At 52.5% G+C, this 20,801-nt stretch overlaps 1 protein-coding gene across 6 annotated transcripts in view; it reads left to right on the top strand.

Moving 5' to 3' along the window:
- NHSL2 (NHS like 2) overlaps positions 1-20,801 on the top strand; it is a 164,916-nt gene that overhangs the window by 74,712 nt on the left and 69,403 nt on the right. For 2 of the 6 annotated variants that reach the window (XM_016426822.2, XM_016426820.2), the window contains exon 1: positions 16,266-20,796. The exons of 2 other annotated variants lie outside the window; for them this stretch is intronic. In XM_016426822.2, coding sequence (XP_016282308.2) covers positions 20,754-20,796 — 43 coding nt within the window. In that variant the 5' untranslated portion in view covers positions 16,266-20,753. Of the gene's footprint in view, positions 1-10,551; positions 11,143-16,265; positions 20,797-20,801 lie in introns of those variants that run through there. 2 more of the 6 variants (XM_007507732.3, XM_016426821.2) reach the window with 2 other exon arrangements.

Genomic DNA, 20,801 nt, shown 5'->3' with positions numbered 1-20,801 from the left:
GCTGGTTCAGCCTCGAGCCTTGCGAGCCCTGGTTTAAGCCGCTGGAACAATGCAGACCAAGTTGAGGAGGGGAAATGGCGAACAATAGCAGAGAGGCAGAAATTGGTGAAGAATGTAATTGCCCGAATCTAATGTAATTACTAGGAGCTGACATCAGGCAAGCCTGGCTGGCTCAGATTGGGTGGGAACTGTTCCACAAGGCATTGAAACCTCTGTACCGTCAGTGGCTGCCTGGGAAATAGCAATGGAAAAATGGCTGAGCTCTCAGAGGAGGGGAGGGGATGCTGGAAGGGCTAATGTGGATGCACAGGGTACTCCCCGAACAACTCAGCCAGTCCTGGTGACACCCTTCACTGTTCTTGCCTCAGCCGGGGCTGGAGAGATTGCTGGATCCTGGGAATCGGGAGCTAGAGTAGGGCTAAAGCTGATACACTGAGCCCCCAGGAGTGGGAGTCTCCGGACTTCCTGAGGAGGGCCAGACGGACACAGGACAGAAATAAAGCAGTCCATCAGGGAGGTAGTAAGACCCAGCCTCCCACAGGAAGGGAGGGAGGGAATGGCAGCAAGGCCAGACAACAGAGAATGGGAGAGTGTGGTGTGCATGGTCCTGTAAAAACAGCATCAGGCACACTGAAGCTCCAAATGAGGGGAACTGAAGAGGATGGCAAAAAGGCTTGTGCTTTTGTAGTTATATTGGGACAAAGGGAGGATTTTCAACGAAGGCCGAGGACTTTGGCTTGGGGCAGACGAGGTGATGCTATCTCACGGCAGAGAGAAGGTCAGAGATGCTCAGTTCTCATCTTGTTTTGGTTTTCTCTGCAGGAGGTGGTATTGTAGATAGAGAAGCAGTCTTGGAGCCAGCAAGAAGTGGGTCCAAATTCTACCACTGGCCATACTGCTTGTGTGATGCTGAGCAAGTCATTTGACCTCTCAGAGGGCTTGGCAGCTCCCTTGGCAGATGGGAAGTTGTGGAGAAGGGGCTGATGAGCAGCACTGTACACGGGTTGGGGGGGTCCTTCTCAGGGGCTAGAACAGTGAAATCACAGGTCCCCGTCCTCTGTCAGGGAGGATGACCACTGTCCTTGAGATGACCCAACAAAATGGCTCATGGGGAAGGGAGGAAGGGATATTCAAGATTCCGAAGGAGATGGGAAGAGCTCAGAGCAGCCCCTGATCAACTCAAGCTCCCTGGCCTAGATGAATTCCCTCCTCAGGACCCGAAAGCACAGCTAGACAGGATTGTGATATCCAAAAGTTCATGGAAAATGGAAGGAAATCACCAGATTTTCCCCCAAAAGGAAAGAGTTGCAGAACCTTCACATCATAAGCCAAGGAGCTTGACTTCAATTTCTGGAGAAATTCTTGAGTGGATCATTAATGGGAGGGTTGCCAAAATTCTAGAAAGAGAAGCTGTGATGACCAAGAGCCAGCTTGGCTTCCTCAAGATCAAGCCACGTCAGGCTCACCTCACTTCTTTTTTGACTAGTCAAATAGATGACAGGAATGCTGTCGATAGAGTTTCTGTGGATTTTAGCCAAGCTTCTTCTAAAGTCTTTCCAAATATTCTAGTGGGGAAGACAGAGAGAGCTCGGATCAGGCAGTAATGCAACCAGCTGGATTCCTAAGTGGCCAGATGACTGGCCTTAAAGAGGACTTGGCTGGTAATAGTTCCATAGCAACATGGTGGGGAGTCTCCACAGGAGGTCCCCATCCCCACCCTGGGGTCTGTACTTGACCATGTGCTTTTTGATGGGCTCATCAGTGACTTGGATAAAGGCACCAAAGGCATGCTCATCAAAGTTGCATAGAACATAAATCAGGGAGTACCAGGAGACAGTCAGGATGTGAAACGATCGTGCCAGGCACGAGCACTGGGCTGGCTCTAGTAAGATGAAATTCAGTAGGAACGACTGTAAAGTCTTGCACTTGGCCACAAAAGAGCGACTTCACAAGCACAAGACGGGGGAGGTGTGGTTAGACAGCACTTGTTCTGGAAGTGATTTTGAGGTTTGAGTAGACTGTAAATTCATTATGAGTCAGAAATGGGAGGTAGCAGTCAAAAGAGTTAACACAGTGTTGGGCTTCCCAAAGAGGGCAGAGCTTCCAGGAGTTGGCAGGTGCTTGTCCCACTCTGCTTTGCCCTCAGTAGCCTTCATCTGGAAGACTGGGTTCATTTAAGAAGGATATTGATAAGCAAGAGAGCGAGTGTCTGGAGGAAGATGAGTGAGCAGGTGAAGGTCAGCTCCAAGTCAGATGAAGATTAGTCAAAAAAATTGAGCATGTTCAGCCTGAAAAAGAGAAGCCTTTGAGGGAATATGAGAGCCGGTTTCAAGTTTTGGAAGAGCTATCATGTGGTGGTGGTGGTGGGGGAAATGACCTTGTCCTGCTCGGTCCCAGAGGACAGAAGCAGGAGCAGAGAGTTGGGGGCCACTGCAGAGAGGCCAGTTTTAGCTAGGTGTGATAATAAAAGCTGTCCCCACATGGACTGGGCTGCTTTGAGAGGAAGTGGCTTCCTCTTCCTTGAAAATCTTCAAGAAGAAACTGGATGACCATTTGTCAGGTGTGTTCTAATGGGGGCTCCTGTAATGTGTGAGCCAGACTAGGTGACTGTTAAAATCTCTGCTAACTCATGTACTCTTTGATTCTGGGGAAGTTGTCTAACTATGAAACACTAGATGTCAGCTTTCATAATAGCATCTTAGCTGCTGAGGTTTCCACCCCACTAAGGGCCATGCTGGGGTCTTGAATTTTTTTTTACTCTTAAATCAATTTTTATTTATTTTTTTTCCTTTTTTATTTAGAATATTTTTCCATGATTACATGATTCCTGATCCCAACCCCTGCTCTTCCCCCCCCCCTCAAATCTGACAAGCAGTTGCACTGGGATATACAGGTATCATTGTTCAAAAGCTATCTCTGTGTTATTCATATCTGCAGTAGAGCAATCCTATAACATCAAAACCCCAATCACATCCTTATCGCACTATGTGATCAATCACATATTTTTCTAATGCATTTCTGCTCCCACAGTCCTTCCTCTGAATGTGGACCGTGTTCTTTGTCATAGATCCCTCCAAGTTGTTCAGGGTCATTGCATTGCCACTAATGGAGAAGTCCATTCTCTGTGTACAATGTTCTCCTGGTTCTGCTCCTCTCGCTCTGCATCACTTCCTGGAGGTTGTTCCAGTCTCCATGGAATTCGTCCAGTTCTGGGGTTCTGAAGCCTTGACCTTTCATGAACTTTGGACTAGGCCAGGAGATTCTTATTAGGAGTCTCACTCAGTATATGATCTTAAGCCAGTCACTTCCTTTCTCTGGGCCTCAATTTCCTCATCTGTAAAGTGAGGACATTGAACTAGGTGATCTCCCTTTCAGTTCTGGTAGTGTACTTTTATCTCCCAGCTCTAATAGTCTGTACTAAGATCCCTCTAAATTCTGACATTCTATGTTCTAAGGGCCTCTCCAACTCTGAGTTCTGCTTTTTTCCTTTTTTTAAACCCTCACCTTTTGTCTTCAGTCCATACAAAGTATCAGTTCTAAGGCAGAAAAGCAGTAAGGGCTAGACAGTGGGGGTTAAGTGACTTGCCCAGGGCCACATGGTGAGGAAATCTCTGAGTCCATACTTGAACCCAGGACCTCCCATCTTTAGGCCCAGCTCTCAAGCCACTAAGCTACCTAGATGCTCCCTTTCCTTGGCTTTTGAGCTAGAAGTTCAACCCCTTCATCTGAAATAGGAGATCTAGCCCAGCCTGTACCTGAATCACCTACTAGGGAGTTCCCACCACCATGCAGGGCAGATCTGAAACAGACCCCAACCTCGAGGCCTGTCCTGAACGTGGATGTGAAAATGGACCATGTTGAGGAAGAACAGAGCAAGCCTGTGGCCCAGGTAGTCCCCTGGGCACATAAGCTCCCTGCTTATGCATGGCTGGCCAGGCCTGTTCCTCGACAGAGCTGAGCACCCGATCTGGCCTTTTTGATCTCCTGGCTTTGACCAGGGATGCCTCCAGCCTGAACAGTGCTTGGAAGGCCCTGGTTTGGGTTCGGGCTTTATTTCTTTGGTTTCTAACAAGCCGGTTCCTTTCCTGTTTCCAGTTAGGGTGTGAGAAATGAGAGCGCCGCTCCCCACAGATGGAGTCGATATCAGGGCGGGGATATTCAGGCTGCTGTCTGGTCCCCAGTCTGCAAGTCTGTGCACTCCTGATGGGGAACTCAGATCACGTTGCCAGTGACATTTCCAGCTGTCACTCTGAAGCTGCATACAGAGCTTTCTGAGCTCTCTTAACCAGCTGCATTTTCAATTCAGGTAAATACAAATTCTCCCCATGCAGAGAATATCCCTGCAAGCTAAATGGCAGACGAATGGAGGAGATTCAGACAACTCCAAGCTTAGGTTCCCACAGCAACTGCAGCAGGGCCCAGCCACTGATGGCGACAGGCGGAGTTACTGTGGGCAACCTAGCAGTGAGCGAGCTTTCTGCTTGGACCGGAGTGCAAACCTCAGCACTAACAGGGTGCGGGAACCGAGGTGCATCTTCAGATTGGGTCCCAATGGGCTTTCACGTCGGTGTCCACCCACATAGCACAGCTGGCTGGGATGGGAAGTTAGTGAGGTGAGGTCAAGGTCTTGGGCCAGTCCACTCTCCAGATGAATGGCCGTAGACTATTTCCTCTGTCTGGCCAGCTGTCCCACAGTAACAAAGTGAAGAATGGCAGTGCAGGCCCGTTCCAGCTCAGCCAGGGTGGGCCTTGCAGCTGGCCAGCCTGTTCTTCTCAGCCATTCGGGAAAACTCTTTCTTCTAGCAGCAGCTCAGTGTGGGGTCCGATTCAGCAATAGTTGTCTTCTCTTCCCTGGGCTCGATAACCTCTCATTTCTTCAGCCAGACCTCAGATGGCATTGTCTCTAGTCTCTTGACCACGTTGGTCCCCTCCATCAGTGTCCTTCCTTAAATGTTGCCCTGGGTCTGAAGAACCCCCCCGCAGCTGTACCTCTTTATTAAAGTCGTGGCACTCTTCTGGTCCCAAACCAAATGACCTTGAACGCCATGTCCCTCCCTTCCAAAAAGACATCAACGACAAAGCCGTTGGCTCAGATGGGCTTTCACCTCCTTCCTGTACTTGCCAAGGTGATTTGGTTTGCTCCCAGGGCAGGCTTTTAGGTATGCTAATGATACATTTTATCCCCTTAGATTCCCCCATCCCCATCTTGCTAGTTGAGATCTTTTTTGGACCTCGAGTCTCTCAAGCTGAAACTCATGAACTCTTCCTGCAGTTTTGGTGTCATCTTCAGATGTCATGACCGTGATGTAGACACCTTTTTCCAGGTTGCTGGGTAGCATAGGACTAAACCCAGATCCCCAAGGCACTACACAATAGCCTTCCTTCTGCACAGCCATAAATGACTACTCTTTGGGCCATCGTCATCATTCTGTTGCTTCTGTACCCACCCAACTGGACTGTTGGATAGCTCGCACCTCCTTCCACTTGTTCCCAAGGATGGCGTCAGAGACTTTATCGAGGACTTTTTGGTGCCATGTAGGTAAAGCACTAAATGCAGGAGTCCCCTGGTCTATCTATAGTCTAGTGACTCTGTCCAAAAACAGGGAGTAGAGTTACTTACTCTGCTGAATGCAATTCGTGTTCTTATCTAGGGCCACCTTCTTAACAGAAAAAGAAAAACTGATCAAGGTCTCCTACCCATTCTGCATCCCATATTTAGGACAGATTCTTCTCGAAACAAGTTGGGGGAGGGGAGGAGACAGTCCATACCCATTCTAGGAGAGGAAAAAGAGAGCCAACACACCCAACTTGGATATCCCACTGATATTTCCTAAAGCATGTTCTTTACAGTTGATCAGCGTTTCAGGAGGGCTGGAGATGGGAATCGTGAAAGCTGTCTAGTGGGCGATCTAGGTGTCAGATCACCATATGAAGGGGCGGGAGTTGGGGGAGAGAGGCCCTGCAGTAAAGAGAGCTTCCAGGCTTCCCCTGTTGTTACAGAAAAGTTCCCATCTTTGATGTGTGCTGGGGATGTTTAATCAGTTTTGCTCATTTCCCAAGGGCTCTAGAGCAGTGATGGCGTGGGGTGGGGTGGGGGCAGGGCAAATGTTCCCAGAGCTTTGGCTGGTCTGAGAAATTTCCCTAAAACCCTTGGGTTTGTTCTTTTGCCGAGGTGGCCATTCACTCTAAGAGATTTCATGGCAAAACAAGGAACAGAGGTGCCATTAAGTTTGCTCATGGCCTGAATTTCAGACTTAACTCAGCTCTTCTAAGTCAGTCTTCAATCTCAAGAGTCTACCACAGGTACCGTAAACAGGTCAGTACTCTTGTGCAGTGTTTTGCATTGACGCAATGAGTCAGTGGGCAATTACCAGGAGCTGGAATTGACCCTGCCACATTTGGCACGGCCTGTTTGCTGAAGTCATCAGGACTCTCCATTGCTCAAGTTTCATCTTTGACCAGACATGGAACCTTGTCACTGTAGATCACCGTCTCCTCCTTGATCCCATCTTCTCTCTCTCTCCTGACACCTCTCATTCCTGGTTCTCCTCCCAATCTGACCACACCTCTGTTTTCCGTGGTATGTCTTCAACTACATCCCAACTGCTCCCTGTGGCTGTCCTCCAGGGCTCAGGCCTGCACCCTCTTCTCCCTTGACTCTTTAATTGGTGGTCTCCTCAGCTCCCAAGGTTTTCATTATGATCCCAAGGCAGCTGATGCTTCAACCTACTTATCTAGCCCTCACCTCACTCCATAGACATCTTGAACTCAACATGTCCAAAAGTGAACTCATTATCTTTTCTCCCTCAAACTCTCTCCTCTTCCTGACTTCCCCCATACTGGCGAGTTTGCCTTCCAGTCCTCCAGGCTCATCACCTCAGAGATAGCCTCATCTCTTCACCTTTGATTGCAACCTGTTGTTACCTCCAGAATCAAATATGGAGTCCTCTCTTTGGCTTTTAAGGCCCTTTCTAACCTGGCCCCTTCCTGCCTTTCCAGTCTCCTTACACTCGGCTCACTCTCATAGAACTCTGGGATCCAGCAATGCCAGCTTTCTTGCCACTCCTCATACACAACCCTCTTGGCATTTCCCCGGCACTCCCCCATTTCTAGAATTCTCTCCCTCCTCATCTCTACCTCCTGGCTTCCCTGACTCAGCTAAAGGCCTACCTTTCACAAGAAGCCTTTTCCCCTAGTCCTCTTAGTCTTACTGTCTTCCCTCGGAGACTGGCTCCCATTTTCCCAATCTGTAGTTTGTTCATGCCTAGCTGTCTATGTGCTGTCTCCTCCACTGAATTGGGGCAGGGACAGTTTTGTAGCCTGGCACACAGTAGGAACCTCAGAAATGCTAGTTGACTTGACTTGTAGGTGCTGCTGTCTTGGCTTTTTTGGAAGATTGGGACCATACCTACCCTTGTCCCAGTTCTGTGGCAACTCTGCTGTTCTCCATGATTTCAGAATTTACTGATAGTACTTCTGCCACTGTGTTCCACCCCCTCCCCTGGTTCGGCCTGGGGGACTCTTACTCCTCAAGGGCAGCTTGGGGCCTTCTTATCCATCCCCTCATTGATCTTGAACTTCCTATCTATAGTCACCGCTTCTGTCCTGTCTTTGCCTGTCTAAAGATCATTCTCCTTGAAGTAATCTTCCGTTCTAGTTTTCCCCAGCCATGCTTTCTGAGCTGCTATTGTTGGTGAGTTGTCGGTCCCCATACGAATCACTGGAAGGAGAGAGTGGCCATTGAGATCACCGAGATCAGAGATGCTCTTGGTCACATCCCATAGTATATGCCCTGGGAGGGATGGAAGCCTCTGAGGCAGTTCTTGTGGGGAGTTTAACATTTGGCTGCCTTGGTGCTACACCCCCTTTCTGCCCCAGCAGCGTTGCCAGTGAGCATGCCTAGCCTTTGCTCCCTCTAACCATTACTGGTTGGCCTCTTGTGGCCCCACATCAGTATTCCTTGGTGCTTGGGAGCCCAGTCCCTGCCTCCCCCCCAACCCCAGAAGAGCCTTGGACGCCTTGTAACTTTTCTTCTCCTCTCCTCCTGGTTAGGTTAGGACCCTCACCGGCTTCTCTGAATTCTGTTCCCTCTTGGTTTTTCTTGGAAATGTTTCTTCCCTTCTTTCAAGGAACATTCCATTCTCCTTGATGTGCAGCCCTTACACCTTCTCATTAGTGTTAGAAACATAGCTGAAGTCCTCCAACTCGGCATGCTTGCTGGGCTCCTCTGGCATCCTTGTTAGAAGTTCACCTAGTGAAATGACTCTTTGCCATGTCTGTTCTCTGCACCGTGGGCTCAGTTGATGGGCTTGGGGGTGAGAGAGGTCCAAGAGAGGCCTTATTTCTAGCAGGCTTCTTGCTTTTGATTGGCAAAAGCCAGCTTCCTGTCAAAGTCCTACTGCCAAAAGAAAACATCCAGAACTATGTCTGGGAGAGGGTCTTAAGCAGAATCCAATTACCGACCACTCTGGACCTCTTCCAATCTCTTCTATCTTCTGCTAATAATCCAATTTCCCAGAACCTCATAGTTGGACGGCACCTCAGGGGCCATTTGGTTTGACTCCTTCCTGAATAAGAATCCTCTCTGTAGCATACCCAACAAATGACTGGTCATTCGGCCTTGCCTGGCCCACTCTCGGACAATTCTCATTAGGGGCCTATGACTGACCTCGAGCCTAAATTGACCTCTTTGAAAACTCCTGCCCTCTGGATGTCATTCCTGTCGAGGAGAACAGCCGCTTGGAGGGAGCTAACACGTCTCCCCCACGTCATCCCTGCTCCAGCATAGACAACCTCCATTCTTTCCGTGGACCCTTCGCCATCCTGGCTCCTTCCTTTGGATATTCTTGTCCATGGCCCTCCTAAATCATGCCTCCAGAAAGGAACACCGAGGCCTTCCTTCACTGGAGGTCTCAAGGAGAGACCGGCTAATAACTATCTGTCGGGGACATGAGGGAAGCTCAGCTATGGACTGGATTTAAGGACCTCTAAGGGTCCTCCCCTCCTGGAGATAACCTGGTGCTTGGACTTTCGAGTTGATCTACCCTAGTGGTCTCAGGGGTTGCCCAGATGTGTGGGTGGGTGGGAAGCCATTGTTGTATCTCCCCGTTAGCTCACTTGTAACATTTCCCAACATGAACTCCTTCGGGTTTCACCTTAGAATCTTGGTGTTTGCTGAGGGGTGACAGAGTGGAATGGGGAAGGGGCTCAGAGTGTGTGTCATCCCTGGACAGTTCCAGCTTTCCTGATACTGGAGCTGAGCCACACATTTTAGTCATTCATTCATTCACTTTTTATTCATTCATTCATTCATTCATTCATTCATTCATTCATTTTCTGGAAATGGCAACAAGGACTCCTTCAAGGGTGTGTATGGTATCCCAGCATGGTGGGAGCCTGAAGTTTGGGCCGGCAGGCAGGATGACCAGGCCAGCCACTGCAGTGGTACCTGCAGTGTTAGGAGACCTACCCAGCACCCTGGGTAGACTCTGTCTGGAGTATTTCAGGGATGACTAAGCAATGCCGCATTCTCTGTCCTCTCTCCCTCCTAAGAGCTAAGCCAGTGTCTTGGGGGCCGGGGCTGCTTGTGGGCACACCGGGAAGGCCTTTATGGGAGTGATCAGTCCCTCCTTGCCCAAAGGCAGCGGGCCAGCACTGACTGCACCCAGCGATCTGGGGTGAGAGTTCAGGGGCTGCTTTGGCTAGAGCCCCAGCCAGTGGTTCCCTAGCGGCCAGGGCCATTTACTGCAGCTTTGGGAAGCCACTGAGTTGCAGCTTTGAGCCCATCTGGCTGCTAGTGGACTTCACAGAGAGAGACCCTGAAGCCTGGGAGCCGGACAGCTGGGCAGCCAGAGCCTGCTTGCTCACAGGGCCCCACCTAGGATGGCTGAGGCTCAGTTTCAGCCTGTTGGGCATCCTGCTGGCCCCCTCCAGTTGGTCACTGGCTCTCCCTGCCTCATGTTTTCCACGATGGGCATCTGCACCCCAGTCTGCCTCTCTTGGGCCACTGCTGGAGGGAGGCACCTCTCCCAGAGGCTCAGTGCCATCAGCGTATGCCCAGCTGGCTCTCCCCAGCCCGCAGAAGAGGAGGGAGGGGAGGGGGCATGGCAAAAGAGAGGTGAGGGCCAGCTGTGTCTGTCCATGGTGGCTGGGGGCTGACAGCTGATGGGGAGACCATGTTACCTTAGTCTCACCCCCCATAGCTGGAGGGGAGCTGGGTCCCTGGCAGTGTGGCAGTCCCTTTGCACCCCAGGCAGCGGCAGTGATGCCATCCAGACACAGGGGTTGAGCTCAAACATATCCAGGGCCACTCGGAACTGCCCTGTGGGGAGGGGGATGACAAAGCAAGGGCAGCAAGGAGACCAGGGGTCTGTGTGGTCGGAGAAATGAGCCAGCCCTGCATTTCCCACAGGGGAGCCCTGGGCACAGGGAGGGGGGTAGAAGAGAGGAGAGGAGGGGCCTGAGAGGGGTGGAGAAGGGAGGGAGACAGAGAAGGAGCAAGGAAGGAGAGAGGAGAGAGAGTGAGGGGGGGAGAGAGAGAGAGAGAGAGAGAGAGAGAGAGAGAGAGAGAGAGAGAGAGAGAGAGAGAGAGAGAGAGAGAGAGAGAGAGAGAGAGAGAGAGAGCGTGAGACCAGGAGAGGGAGAGACTGAGAGCAAGACTGAGAGCAAGAGAGTGAGGGGGGGAGAGGGAGAGAGGGGGAGAGCGTGAGACAGGGAGAGAGGAGAGGAGGAGAGGGAGAGGAGAGAGAGCGTGAGACCGGGAGAGGGAGAGACTGAGAGCGAGAGAGAGAGTGAGAGAGAGAGAGAGAGAGAGAGAGAGAGCGTGAGCGTGAGCGCAGGGTTAGGAGGGGGGAGGAGCACTCCTGGCGGGCTGCAGTCCATCCATCGGGAAAGGCCAGGGCTGGGCAATGGTGCACGCCAGGGACAGAAGAGGGTTCCTGAGGTAGGATGGGCGCTGTCAGCAGAGGCAGAGGAGCTGAGGTGATGTAAGCACCTGGGGAGGGGCGCAGGCTGAGGGGAGGTGGTGGCGGAGGAGGAGGAGGAGGAGGAGGAGGAGGGTGCCAGTCCAGGACAGAATGATGGGCAACTCTCACCACAAGCAGCTGAGGACTGAGAGGCAGAGCAGGATGCACCCAGCAACAGGTACTCCTTCCTTCCCCCTTCTGCCCTCCCTCCCTCCCTCCCTCCTTCCTTTCGGGGGCTCTGGCTCCTCTCCATCCCTGCTCCGGCTTCTCTGGGACTCTGGCTGCTGGCTTGCCATGGGGGCGGGGGGCTGGGCCAGAGTGAAGCTGGGCTGGAGGGAGAGCTTCTCCCTGCTGGACAGGCTGCCCTGAGATCATGGCTCCTGAGCTGGGGCTTTCCTGGGCAGCAGGAGCTGAATGGGAAGGACAGCCCTGCCATTGCCTGAAGTTTCTCGCTTGCTTGCCAGGCTCGGGTTGTGTCTGTGGCCAGGGCAGCCTTATTCCCATGCAGAGGGATGCAGGCTTTGCAGAAACCGCCCTTTGTTATCTAAGCTGTCCTGCCCCCCCACCCCCCACCCCCCCCCCCCAGCTCCCATGCACACCTACAGCTTCTTTGGCTGGAGCTCCCATGTGATCCACGCAGATAATTGTACAGAGGAATCTGTTTCTTGCTGTGTAATGCCACCCCCCACACCCACGCCCACACCCACACCATGGAGGGCTCTCTCCTTCAGCTGTGCGGGCAGGAGCAGCCGGCTGTGGGCACTCTCCATCCCATCCTGGGACACGGCGTGCCCTGCCACCCGACCCCTGCAGGAAGGCAGCCCCCACACTCCAGCCTAGTGTTTTCAGCCTTCATTGCTGTCGCTGTCGCTTCCTGAAATGAGACGCAGTGAGCTCTGGAATCTCATGTGAGAGCATCCCCAGCTGGCTCCTGGCGACCCGTCTTCCCAGGAGGAATGGGCGGAAGTGGCAGGAAGGCACGTTGTAGCTCCCCCAAAGGAAGAGCTTGTGGCCACTTGGAGCTAGCCCCAAATGGATGGGGCAGTGCAGCTAGGAAGCCAGTTCCCTCCCCAGCACAAGAGGCCTCTCTGCAGCAGCTAGTTGGCCTCCTGGCAGGCCTGTGTTCAAGATGGGGATTCCTGTTCGGAGACAGGTGAGAGAGACATCTGCTTCGGAGGTCCTGGAAGGCTGCGACTCACTGATGGCCCCGAATGGAAGTCCACCTGCCTAGTGGGATCTTTGAGATCATCTAGTCCCACTCTGGCATCATCCAGATGAGGAACTGGAACCTTGAGGAAGGGGAGCCTCTTATCCAAGGCCCCCCGGTCCTCAGAGCCAGAATGAGGACCGAGGTGAGGTCTGAAGTTCATCCAGCCTTGAAGCCATTTTCTGCTTCTCTTTGGTGCTCAGTCACCCCTGCCATTCATTCGTCTTCTCTGTTCCTCTCCCTGAGCTGCTGAAGACTGGTGGAGGAAGTGTGGATCTCTGGGCAGGGGCCACCCTAAAGGAAAGGAATCTGACCTCATTTGGGTTCTCCCTAATGCCTGGTAATCCCTGATTGATTCCTTTATCAGGCTCCCCACAGCAGCCCAAACCTTCACTCCCTCCTGCTCTTTCTCAGCAGATGATCTCGTCTCCGTGCTGTATCAGGAGTACTGAGGCTCTCGTCTCACCTCCTTCAGACCTCGGCCACATCTTGGCACATTCTACGATTGCTCTCCACTGTTGAGCCAATCTCAGAATGGGCTAGGAGATGGCTCTTCTGTTGCCTAAAGATATCCTTCAGAAAACCCTTGAACCCACACCATCCTCTCTCTCTAGCTCTTCCCCTTCCCTGCTGCCCTCCGTGATTAGACTGTACTACCTCCCCCCTTCCATGCTCATTCCTTTCAGGGCTCAGCTCAAGAGCCACCTCTGCCAAGCAGCCGTAGCCCAATCCCAAACTCAGAATGTTCTCTACCTCTTGGAACTTCTCTCAAGCACATTGTCTTGTTCTTTCTTCCGCCTCCAGTCACAGCCTGTCTAGTGGTGTTTCCATGTCTCCTCCCACCCTTGGAGTCTACACTCCTTGAAGACCTTATGCCCCGTCCCTCTTGCCACCCCTTCTGTACGTGCTGTGCCTTGTGCTTAGTAGGCACTTTTCATAAATGTCTGTCAAATCACATTTGCCAGGTTTTGCTGAGCTCACCCCCCTGGGAAGGAGGGGAAGGTTTATTCAAGTTAACTGGAAATGGTGAATGCATGACTGCAGGGATTGACTCCAGCATTCCCGTAGCCACCATAGCCATCATCAGGGATGGGAGGGAAGTTCTTTGGGCTGGCTTGGCTTCAAGAGGCGCCCTGGACCCTTGTGAGGGTCTTGCTGGGTCTTGGGCTCTTAGTCTCGGTCCCCTTGGTCTCTGAGGGCCCATAGAGAAGGATAAAGAAATGGGATGCCCAATGGTTGGATGATTGTCAGAAATGTCTTTCTGGTCTTTGGAGGCTAGCTGGGTCTGGATTTCTGCAGTGGTCAGAGCCCAGGCCAGATGCTGAGGCTTCACTCAATCTCTGCTTAGGATGGTCATTAGAAAATAGTGTTCCCTTTCGGGCATGTATGGCACAGTGCTTGGCGTCCAGTGGTTGTTTAATAAATGCTCGGTGGCCGATTGGTTGGTGCAAGGGCATGGTCATTAGCTGGGAGGGGAGTCACTGTGATATTCCCAAGGTACTTGACTTCAAGGTCCTGGGCTGTCCTCCTCAGGGCCGTGCATTTCACCCAGACCCCAGATCATGTTAGCTCCATTACATTCCAGCTTTGTGTCATGTGTAAATCTGAGAAGCATGCCATCATCGCCCTCATTCAGGACACTGAGAAGCATGGGGAATGGGATGGCGCCAAGCACAGATGCCTGCGGCCCCCCACTGGAGACCTACTGCCAGGCCGCCATTAGTGCCTTCACTTTGGGGCCAGCCGTTATTGCCGAATTGTACTATCTGGATGCCCACAAAAGATCAGTAATCTAAGCCACATCCCACCTCCTTTTTTCACCACAGGCAATCAGTAAGCAATTAGTAAGTACCAGGCACTGTGCTAGGCACCAGGGATAAAAAGCAACAATGAAACAAGCCCGACCCGCAAGGAGACTACATTCTATCGAAGGAATACACACACTCTCTCTCTTTCTCCCTCTCAATACAAAGTAATTTGGAGGAGGGAGAGGGAGAAAGTGCTAAGAGCTCTGGGGCCCAGAAAAGGCCCCACAGAGGACTGGAAGGAAAGTGATGGACGTGTTGGGTTTGAGAAGGTAGTCAGACATCCAGGGTGAAAATGGAGCTCAGGGGCATGAGCCTGGTTAGAGATGCACCGTGGGAATCCCTTGTTTAGAGGCAGATGCTGAATCCACTGCAGCAGAGATGGGCATCGAGGAAGAGGGAAGGGCAGTTTCTGCGCAGCTCTCAAATTGTCCCTTGAAGGGAGAGGGTGTTCTGATAATAAGAGCAGCATTTTATAATGCTTTACAAATGGTATTTTATTTGACTCTCATAAAACCCCAGGAAAGTGAGTGCTCTAATTATTCCCATTTTGCAGCTAGAGAAACTGAGGCCGAGAGAGGTCAAGTGACCTGCTTAGGATCACCTGGCTAGTACACATTCGAAACAGAATTTGAACAAAGGTTCCCTGCCTCTCCCCATCTGGCAGAATGCTAGTTTCATTTGTCAATGTGCAGCTTAGACTGGGTCAGAATTGCAGTTGGTCCCAGATCCGGCCTGCCAGTTAATGGACTCCAAGGCCGGCTCTGTCACGAGGCGTGAACTGCCCATGTTGGGGGATGGGTACAGTAGAAGCAATTAATCAAGCCACAGCACTGCCAGGCATGCCCATAACGGGTGTCAGGAACAGAGGCAAGAGTCCTGCAGGCCCTGATGTCAAGGAGTTCTTCCCTGCTAATGAGGGCGATGAGAAGCACACGTTTAAGTATAAAGAGAATCTATGGGAAATGGAGAGTGGCTACGTGGGGCAGAGGCAGGTGGCTCGGGGAGGAGAGCATCAGGAAAGGATTTGGATCAAAGGGGACCCTCGAGCCAAGTCAGGACAAGGGCAGTGAGGACAAAGAGCAGCAGGTCAGCCAGTTGGGCTGGGCTGCCCAGCTGGGGGGGGGGCAGTAAGCAGAAGAAGACTGGAAAGGTAGGCGGGGACCAGGGCTTCCCAATTCATCTCTGATGTGGAGGCATTAGGGAGCCAACGAAGTTTCTTGAATAAGGGGCCGATGTGGTCAGGAAGATCAATTTGAGAGCTGAAGGGAGGATGGACTGGAATGAGGGGAGACCTGAGGCAGGCCAGCCCAGGAGCATTTGGCAGCTTACTGGCGACTGGAGAGAGTGAGGAGGTGATACCATGGCCAAGTCATGATGCCCCCTCCCCCGCCCCGAGGGGACTGGAAGGATGGAGGAATCCTCCCTGGTAACAGGGAAGTTTGTAGGGGAAGGGCTTGGGGAAGCCAATGAGTTCTGTTTTGGACACGCGGAGTTTCAAGTGTCTACTGGATATCCAGTTTGAGATGCCCAAGAGGCAGTGGGAAATGCAGAACTGGAGCTCGGGCAGCAGAGAGTCTGGGGCAGTATAGGGAGACTGGAGAATTGTCAGCAGCCTGTGGCCATGTCTGACTCTCCGTGACTCCATTTGGGTTTTCTTGGCAGAGATCCTGGAATGGTTTGCCATTTCCTTCTCCAGCTCATTTGACAGAGGAGGAAACTGAGGCCAGCAGAGTGAAGTGACATACCCAGGGTCACACAGATAGGAAGTGGCTGAGGCTGGATTGGAACTCAAGTCTTCCTGACTCCAGGCCTGACACTATCCAATGAACCATCCAGCTACCTCTGAACTGGAGTAGGTGTGAGCATATTTGTGGGAGGCAGGGACTGAAGATGAAAGGGGGGCTCAAAGTATGGAGGGTAGGCACCAAATGGCAAGGACTAACCTTGGCAAGGAGAGCTCCGAGGAAGGCCAGGAAGGCACGAGGGAGCTCCCATGTGAAGGATAGTTGGGCCTTAAGCACAGTGCCCGGCACACCCTAGATGGTAGAAAAATGCTACTAGGTGGAGACAAGTCCAGACCTTGGACAGGAGCATTGGCCCTTTACTCCAGCAATAGGGAATAGCAGAGGGGAGGGGAGCTTGGTGTGGCAGGCAAGGAGAGGACTGAAGCCCCAACCTCTGCAAAGCCACCACTGCCCCATCCTAGGCTGCTGGGAGATGAGCTGGGGGTGGCGGGCTGGGGCGGGCGGGGGGGGGGGGGGGGGGGGACGACTCGTGGCGGATCCAAGCCTGGTTTCATTTCTCATTAGGGTTTCTTTAGCAGCCGCAGAAGCAGAGTTGCATTCCCATTGGTCTAGGAGCAATCTCTTAGGCAACATCTGGCTGGCTCAGAGATTGCTGGGAACCCAGTGACTGCAGGGAAGTCAGCAGCGGCAGCAGGAAAGAGAGGGAGGGCTCAGGGGAGTCAGGGCCCAAAGAGTGCTATTCTTCAAACCAAACAAGAGGAGCAGGCTCCCCCACCCCAAACCCCTGGCTCCCTGGAGTTGGGGGTGGGGCCAGGGCACAGTACAGAACCAGAGAAACTAAGGGCCCACAGGAAGGATGGAGGGGAGGACGGGGCTCCTACAACAGCCTGAGCAACCCTGCCAGAAGCCAGAAAGCACTCCCCTCAGAAAATCCTGCCCACCTTCCCCAAGACGCTAACAAGAACAGCTGACAGTCTGTAGCCGAACTCTTCATGTGGGGGACCCCAACAACCCTCGGGGGTAGTTGCTTCTTGTACTCTTGGGCCCATTTTACAGATGAGAAACTGAGACTCAGGGAGATGACTTACCCATAGGTACCCAGCCAGCTAAGTGTCATGTGTGTGAGTTCAGCCCAGCCAGGCCTCCCCAGCAGCAGGTCCACTGTGCCACACTGTCTCTGGGTAGGAAGCTCAGACGTCTTTTAGTCATTGTGCCTGAAAAGGAGCTCTTGGCTCATTTCTCTGAATCACCAAGATTGGGGGGAGGAGAGTATACCTGAGTAAAGATGAAGGGGGCAGCACTTTGCCCCGCACTCGTGCCCCCAACGGCTGGCCAGAGCCAATGTGCATGAACCTATTCTGCCATCAGACCTAGTACCTGGCACATAGTAGGTTCACTATTGAAAGGGTGCCCAGTTTCTCTGAACAGCTCCCTTTTTCTCTCCTGCTGCCCCCACTCAGTTCATACCCCTGGGTTTCTGCTCCTTTGCTGATATCTCAGCCTGAATTCTCAATCCAAACACCGAGTGTCTCTTCTGCTCACACTGACATTTCACGCTGACTCGGTGTCAGGCAGGGTTTCCCTTGACTTGGCAGGTTTGGTTTTCTCAAGAGGCGTGCCCTCCCAAGGCTCTCTGTGCCCCGCAGTAGCTCCCACCAGGCCAAGCGTAGGCTTTCTTCATTGCCGCTTGCTTATTGGCGTGTGGGACCAGCACATAGGGGGATCCATGGGAGGAGGAGGAGGAGGCTGAGGCCGCCCTCTTCTGACTATTTCCCTATACAAGTGGATCGTCCTTCCTAAAATAACTTGAGCAGAGATTTAGCTCTCTGCTCTAAGGAGAGGGATTGCAGCCATGCAGGGGACCGAGTGCTAGCTGAGGAGAGCCAGTGGGCACCCTCTGGGAAACTGCCTGAAGGGCTACTACTAAGCACCTTCGCCGGACCACACAGCCAGAGTTTGGCAGAGTCAGTCAGTGAGTGAACTAGCATCTCTTAAGCACCTATTGTGTGCCCCATACTATGCTAAGGGCTGACAACAAAGAAAGGCAGGATCAAACCCCTGCTTTCAAGAAGCTTACAGTCTACTAGGGGGAACCAGCTGCCAACAGCTCTGGTACCAATAAGCTCTAGGCAGGATAAGTTGGAGGGGATCTCAGAGGGAGGACGTTGAGATTGAGGAAGCCTGGAGAAGATGAGGTATTAGCTGAGACTCAAAGGAAGCCAGGAGATGGAGATGAGGAGGCCTGGGGGGACAGCCAGTGCAGAAGGCTGGAGATGGATGGAGTGTTTGAGGCTTTCAGGGAGCAGCAAGGAGGACAGTGCCACTGGCTCAAAGAGTTTCTGGGAAAGAGGAAAGTGTAATGAGACTGGCAAGGTAGGAAGAGGCCAGATTCTGACCTGATCCTGGACCATTAATGGGGAGGCAGTGGGGGCAGGGGGACACACATGCTTGGACCTGTGCTTGAAGATCAGTTTGCCAGCTGAGAGGATGATGGCTTGAATGGAAGCAGACTTGTGGCAGAGAGGTCGGCCAGTGTTAGGCATTAGGGAATCGAGGTGTTCACCATGATGGTAGCAGGGTCCAAAGAGAGAAAGAGGAAATGCTACAGAGGTGGGAATGGTAGCTCTGGGCAACTGATGGTATATGGGGGTGGGAGGGAGTGAAGTGAAAAGTCAAGGATGAAACCCAACTTGGGAGCCTGGAGGACTGAGTATTAAGGAAGTTAGGAAGAGAGGAGGATCTTGGACATGTCGAGGTAAAGGTTTCTACAGAGCACCTAAAAGACAGTTGGAGATGAGAAACACGAGTTTGGGAAAGAGATGAGGGCTGGACGATTAGGTCTGGGAACCATCAACTTTGATATGGTCATTAAATACATGGGAGTTGATGAGATCACCCAGTGAGAGGGCTCGGGACAGAACCTGGAGGAACACCACAGGATGACATGGATGAAGATCTGGCAAAGGAAACTGAGGAGTGGTCCAATGAGTAGGAGGAGAACCAGGAGAGAGGGGTGTCCTGAAAACCTGGAGAAAAGAGTATCAGGGAGGAGAGAGTGATCCAAAAAATGCCCAAGGCCACAGAGAGGTTAAGAAGGGTGAGGAGTCAGAAAAGGCCATTGGATTTGGCAATTTATTATTTGGCCATTTTGGAGCCAAGCTTCCTTTGGATGATGATGCTCAAGGCCAGGCTGTATGAGGAGAGCGAGAGGAGAGGAAGTCCAAGCAGTGATTACACACAGCCTTCTTGAGGAGGAAAGGCAGGATGAGAGAGCCAGTGGGGACCGATGGGGCAAGTGAGGCGTTTTTAGGGTAAGGGAGACCTGGGCCTGTTTGGGGGCAGCAGAGAAGCCAGGGAAGCAACTTGAACCCAGCTCATCCGAGCTTCCAAGTCAGCCTTGTACCCAGTGTACCACACTGCCGCTCCTATTGACCATCAGAGAAATATAAATGAAGAGAGAGAATGTTGAGCAAAATCTCAGGAGATACCAGCAACTTTTCAGGTGTCAGACACCCTTCTCTTGTGAGATGGGCCGCTCATCTAACGGGGTGGGCTGTACCCTGGGCTTTCTTTGCTACTCCCAGGAAAACCTGGACTTCTTCTGGCTTACCCCCCCCCCCCCCGCCTCTTTTGCTTGTAAATTGGGCACTAAAACCCTTAATAATAGTCCTGAGGCTGATGGTAGAAGTGAAGTGAGTGAGAGTCCTGGCAGATGCTCTTCCCCTAAAAGCAGCCAAGCTCAGGATGCTCCAGGAAACCCCTTTCCCCTTGACCTCTTCTTCTAGGGTAGGACAAGAACAAAGGCAAAAGCTGGGGCCGGGTCTCTCTTGTGGTGGTCTCACTCAACAAGCCCTTGCTTCCCTTCTACTAATCTTGGGATGGGGTTATTTTACAATGGGCTGCCTGGAAGTGACACTGTGAGCTCACTAGCTTCCAGCAGACGCCTACTTTGGACGTTGGGGGCAGGCAGGCTCTCAAAGGAGCCAGGCCTTCTCTTTCTCTTTCCTGACATTAAACCAACACACGTTTGGACCAAACCAAACAGCACCAGGGCTCTCACCCAGGGCGTCATCTGTCCTTGAGGACAGTTCCTCCCTTTGGGATTGGACCCACCTCCTGCTCCACTTGGCCTGGACTCTGGGTCCCCACTTCAGCCAAAGCCAGACTTCTGCCTGGGCGCTGGCACGGGCAGGCTCCCTGACCTCAGGCCTCCTCTTCCTCCTGCTTGGTCAGCAGCAGGGCCCAGCAATCCTGCCACTTTCTTGGCTGCAGTAAATGGCCAGGGTCAGAATTCACAGGCTTGGGCCAGGTTGCATGGGGGTGAGTGGAGAGAGAGAGGCAGAGAGAGAGAGAGACAGAGACAGAGACAGACAGAGAGTAAGAGAGAGAGACAGAGACAGAGAGAGACACACACAGAGAGATAGACGGAAAGAGACACAGAGAGGGAGAAAGGGAGAGGGAGGGAGGGGAGAGACAGAGAGAGAGAGAGAGAGAACTCATAGGAACTGCTTCTCTCTTCACCCTCCTCCTCTCCCTCCCTTCCCCCTGTCCACCCCCCCATGGGGACCATGGGAAGGAAAGGGGCCTGGGCAGTGACAATAGACCAGGGAGCTGACTCAAACAGCCAGTTCCTGCTCATTTCCTCTCTCTGGGAGTGGACACTGGCTTCTTGGTGTGCTCAATCCTGACATAGGCTCTGCTGGTGGGACAGGGAGCGTCAGCAGGAGGACGAACCAAGGGACCAGCCCCCCCCCAAAGCTACTCTTCTGCCATTGGTCCAGATACCTTGGCTGCCCAGATCAAAGAAGACGAGTGATTGACAGGTTCCGAGGACTTGCCTAAACTTCAGGTGGGCTGGGTTGGGAAACTCAGCCCAAAGTTTTCCAGGAGGAGTGAGGGTGCAGTCCAGTGGAGGCATTCAGTGGCTCTGGAACCCCCTCTCCCTCCCCCTTCCCCCAGCTCTGTCCATCTGGCCAGTGAGGACTTTGGGTGGCTTTAATGTGGATCCTTGGGTGCCTGCGCCTCTGTGATGGAAAAAGCAGAGTTTTTCGCCTCTTCGTGGAGCAGGGCAGGTGAG

This window comes from Monodelphis domestica, chromosome X (genome assembly GCF_027887165.1).
Source record: "Monodelphis domestica isolate mMonDom1 chromosome X, mMonDom1.pri, whole genome shotgun sequence".
Classification (NCBI taxonomy): domain Eukaryota; kingdom Metazoa; phylum Chordata; class Mammalia; order Didelphimorphia; family Didelphidae; genus Monodelphis; species Monodelphis domestica.
This window is presented reverse-complemented; position numbering and strand designations above follow the sequence as displayed.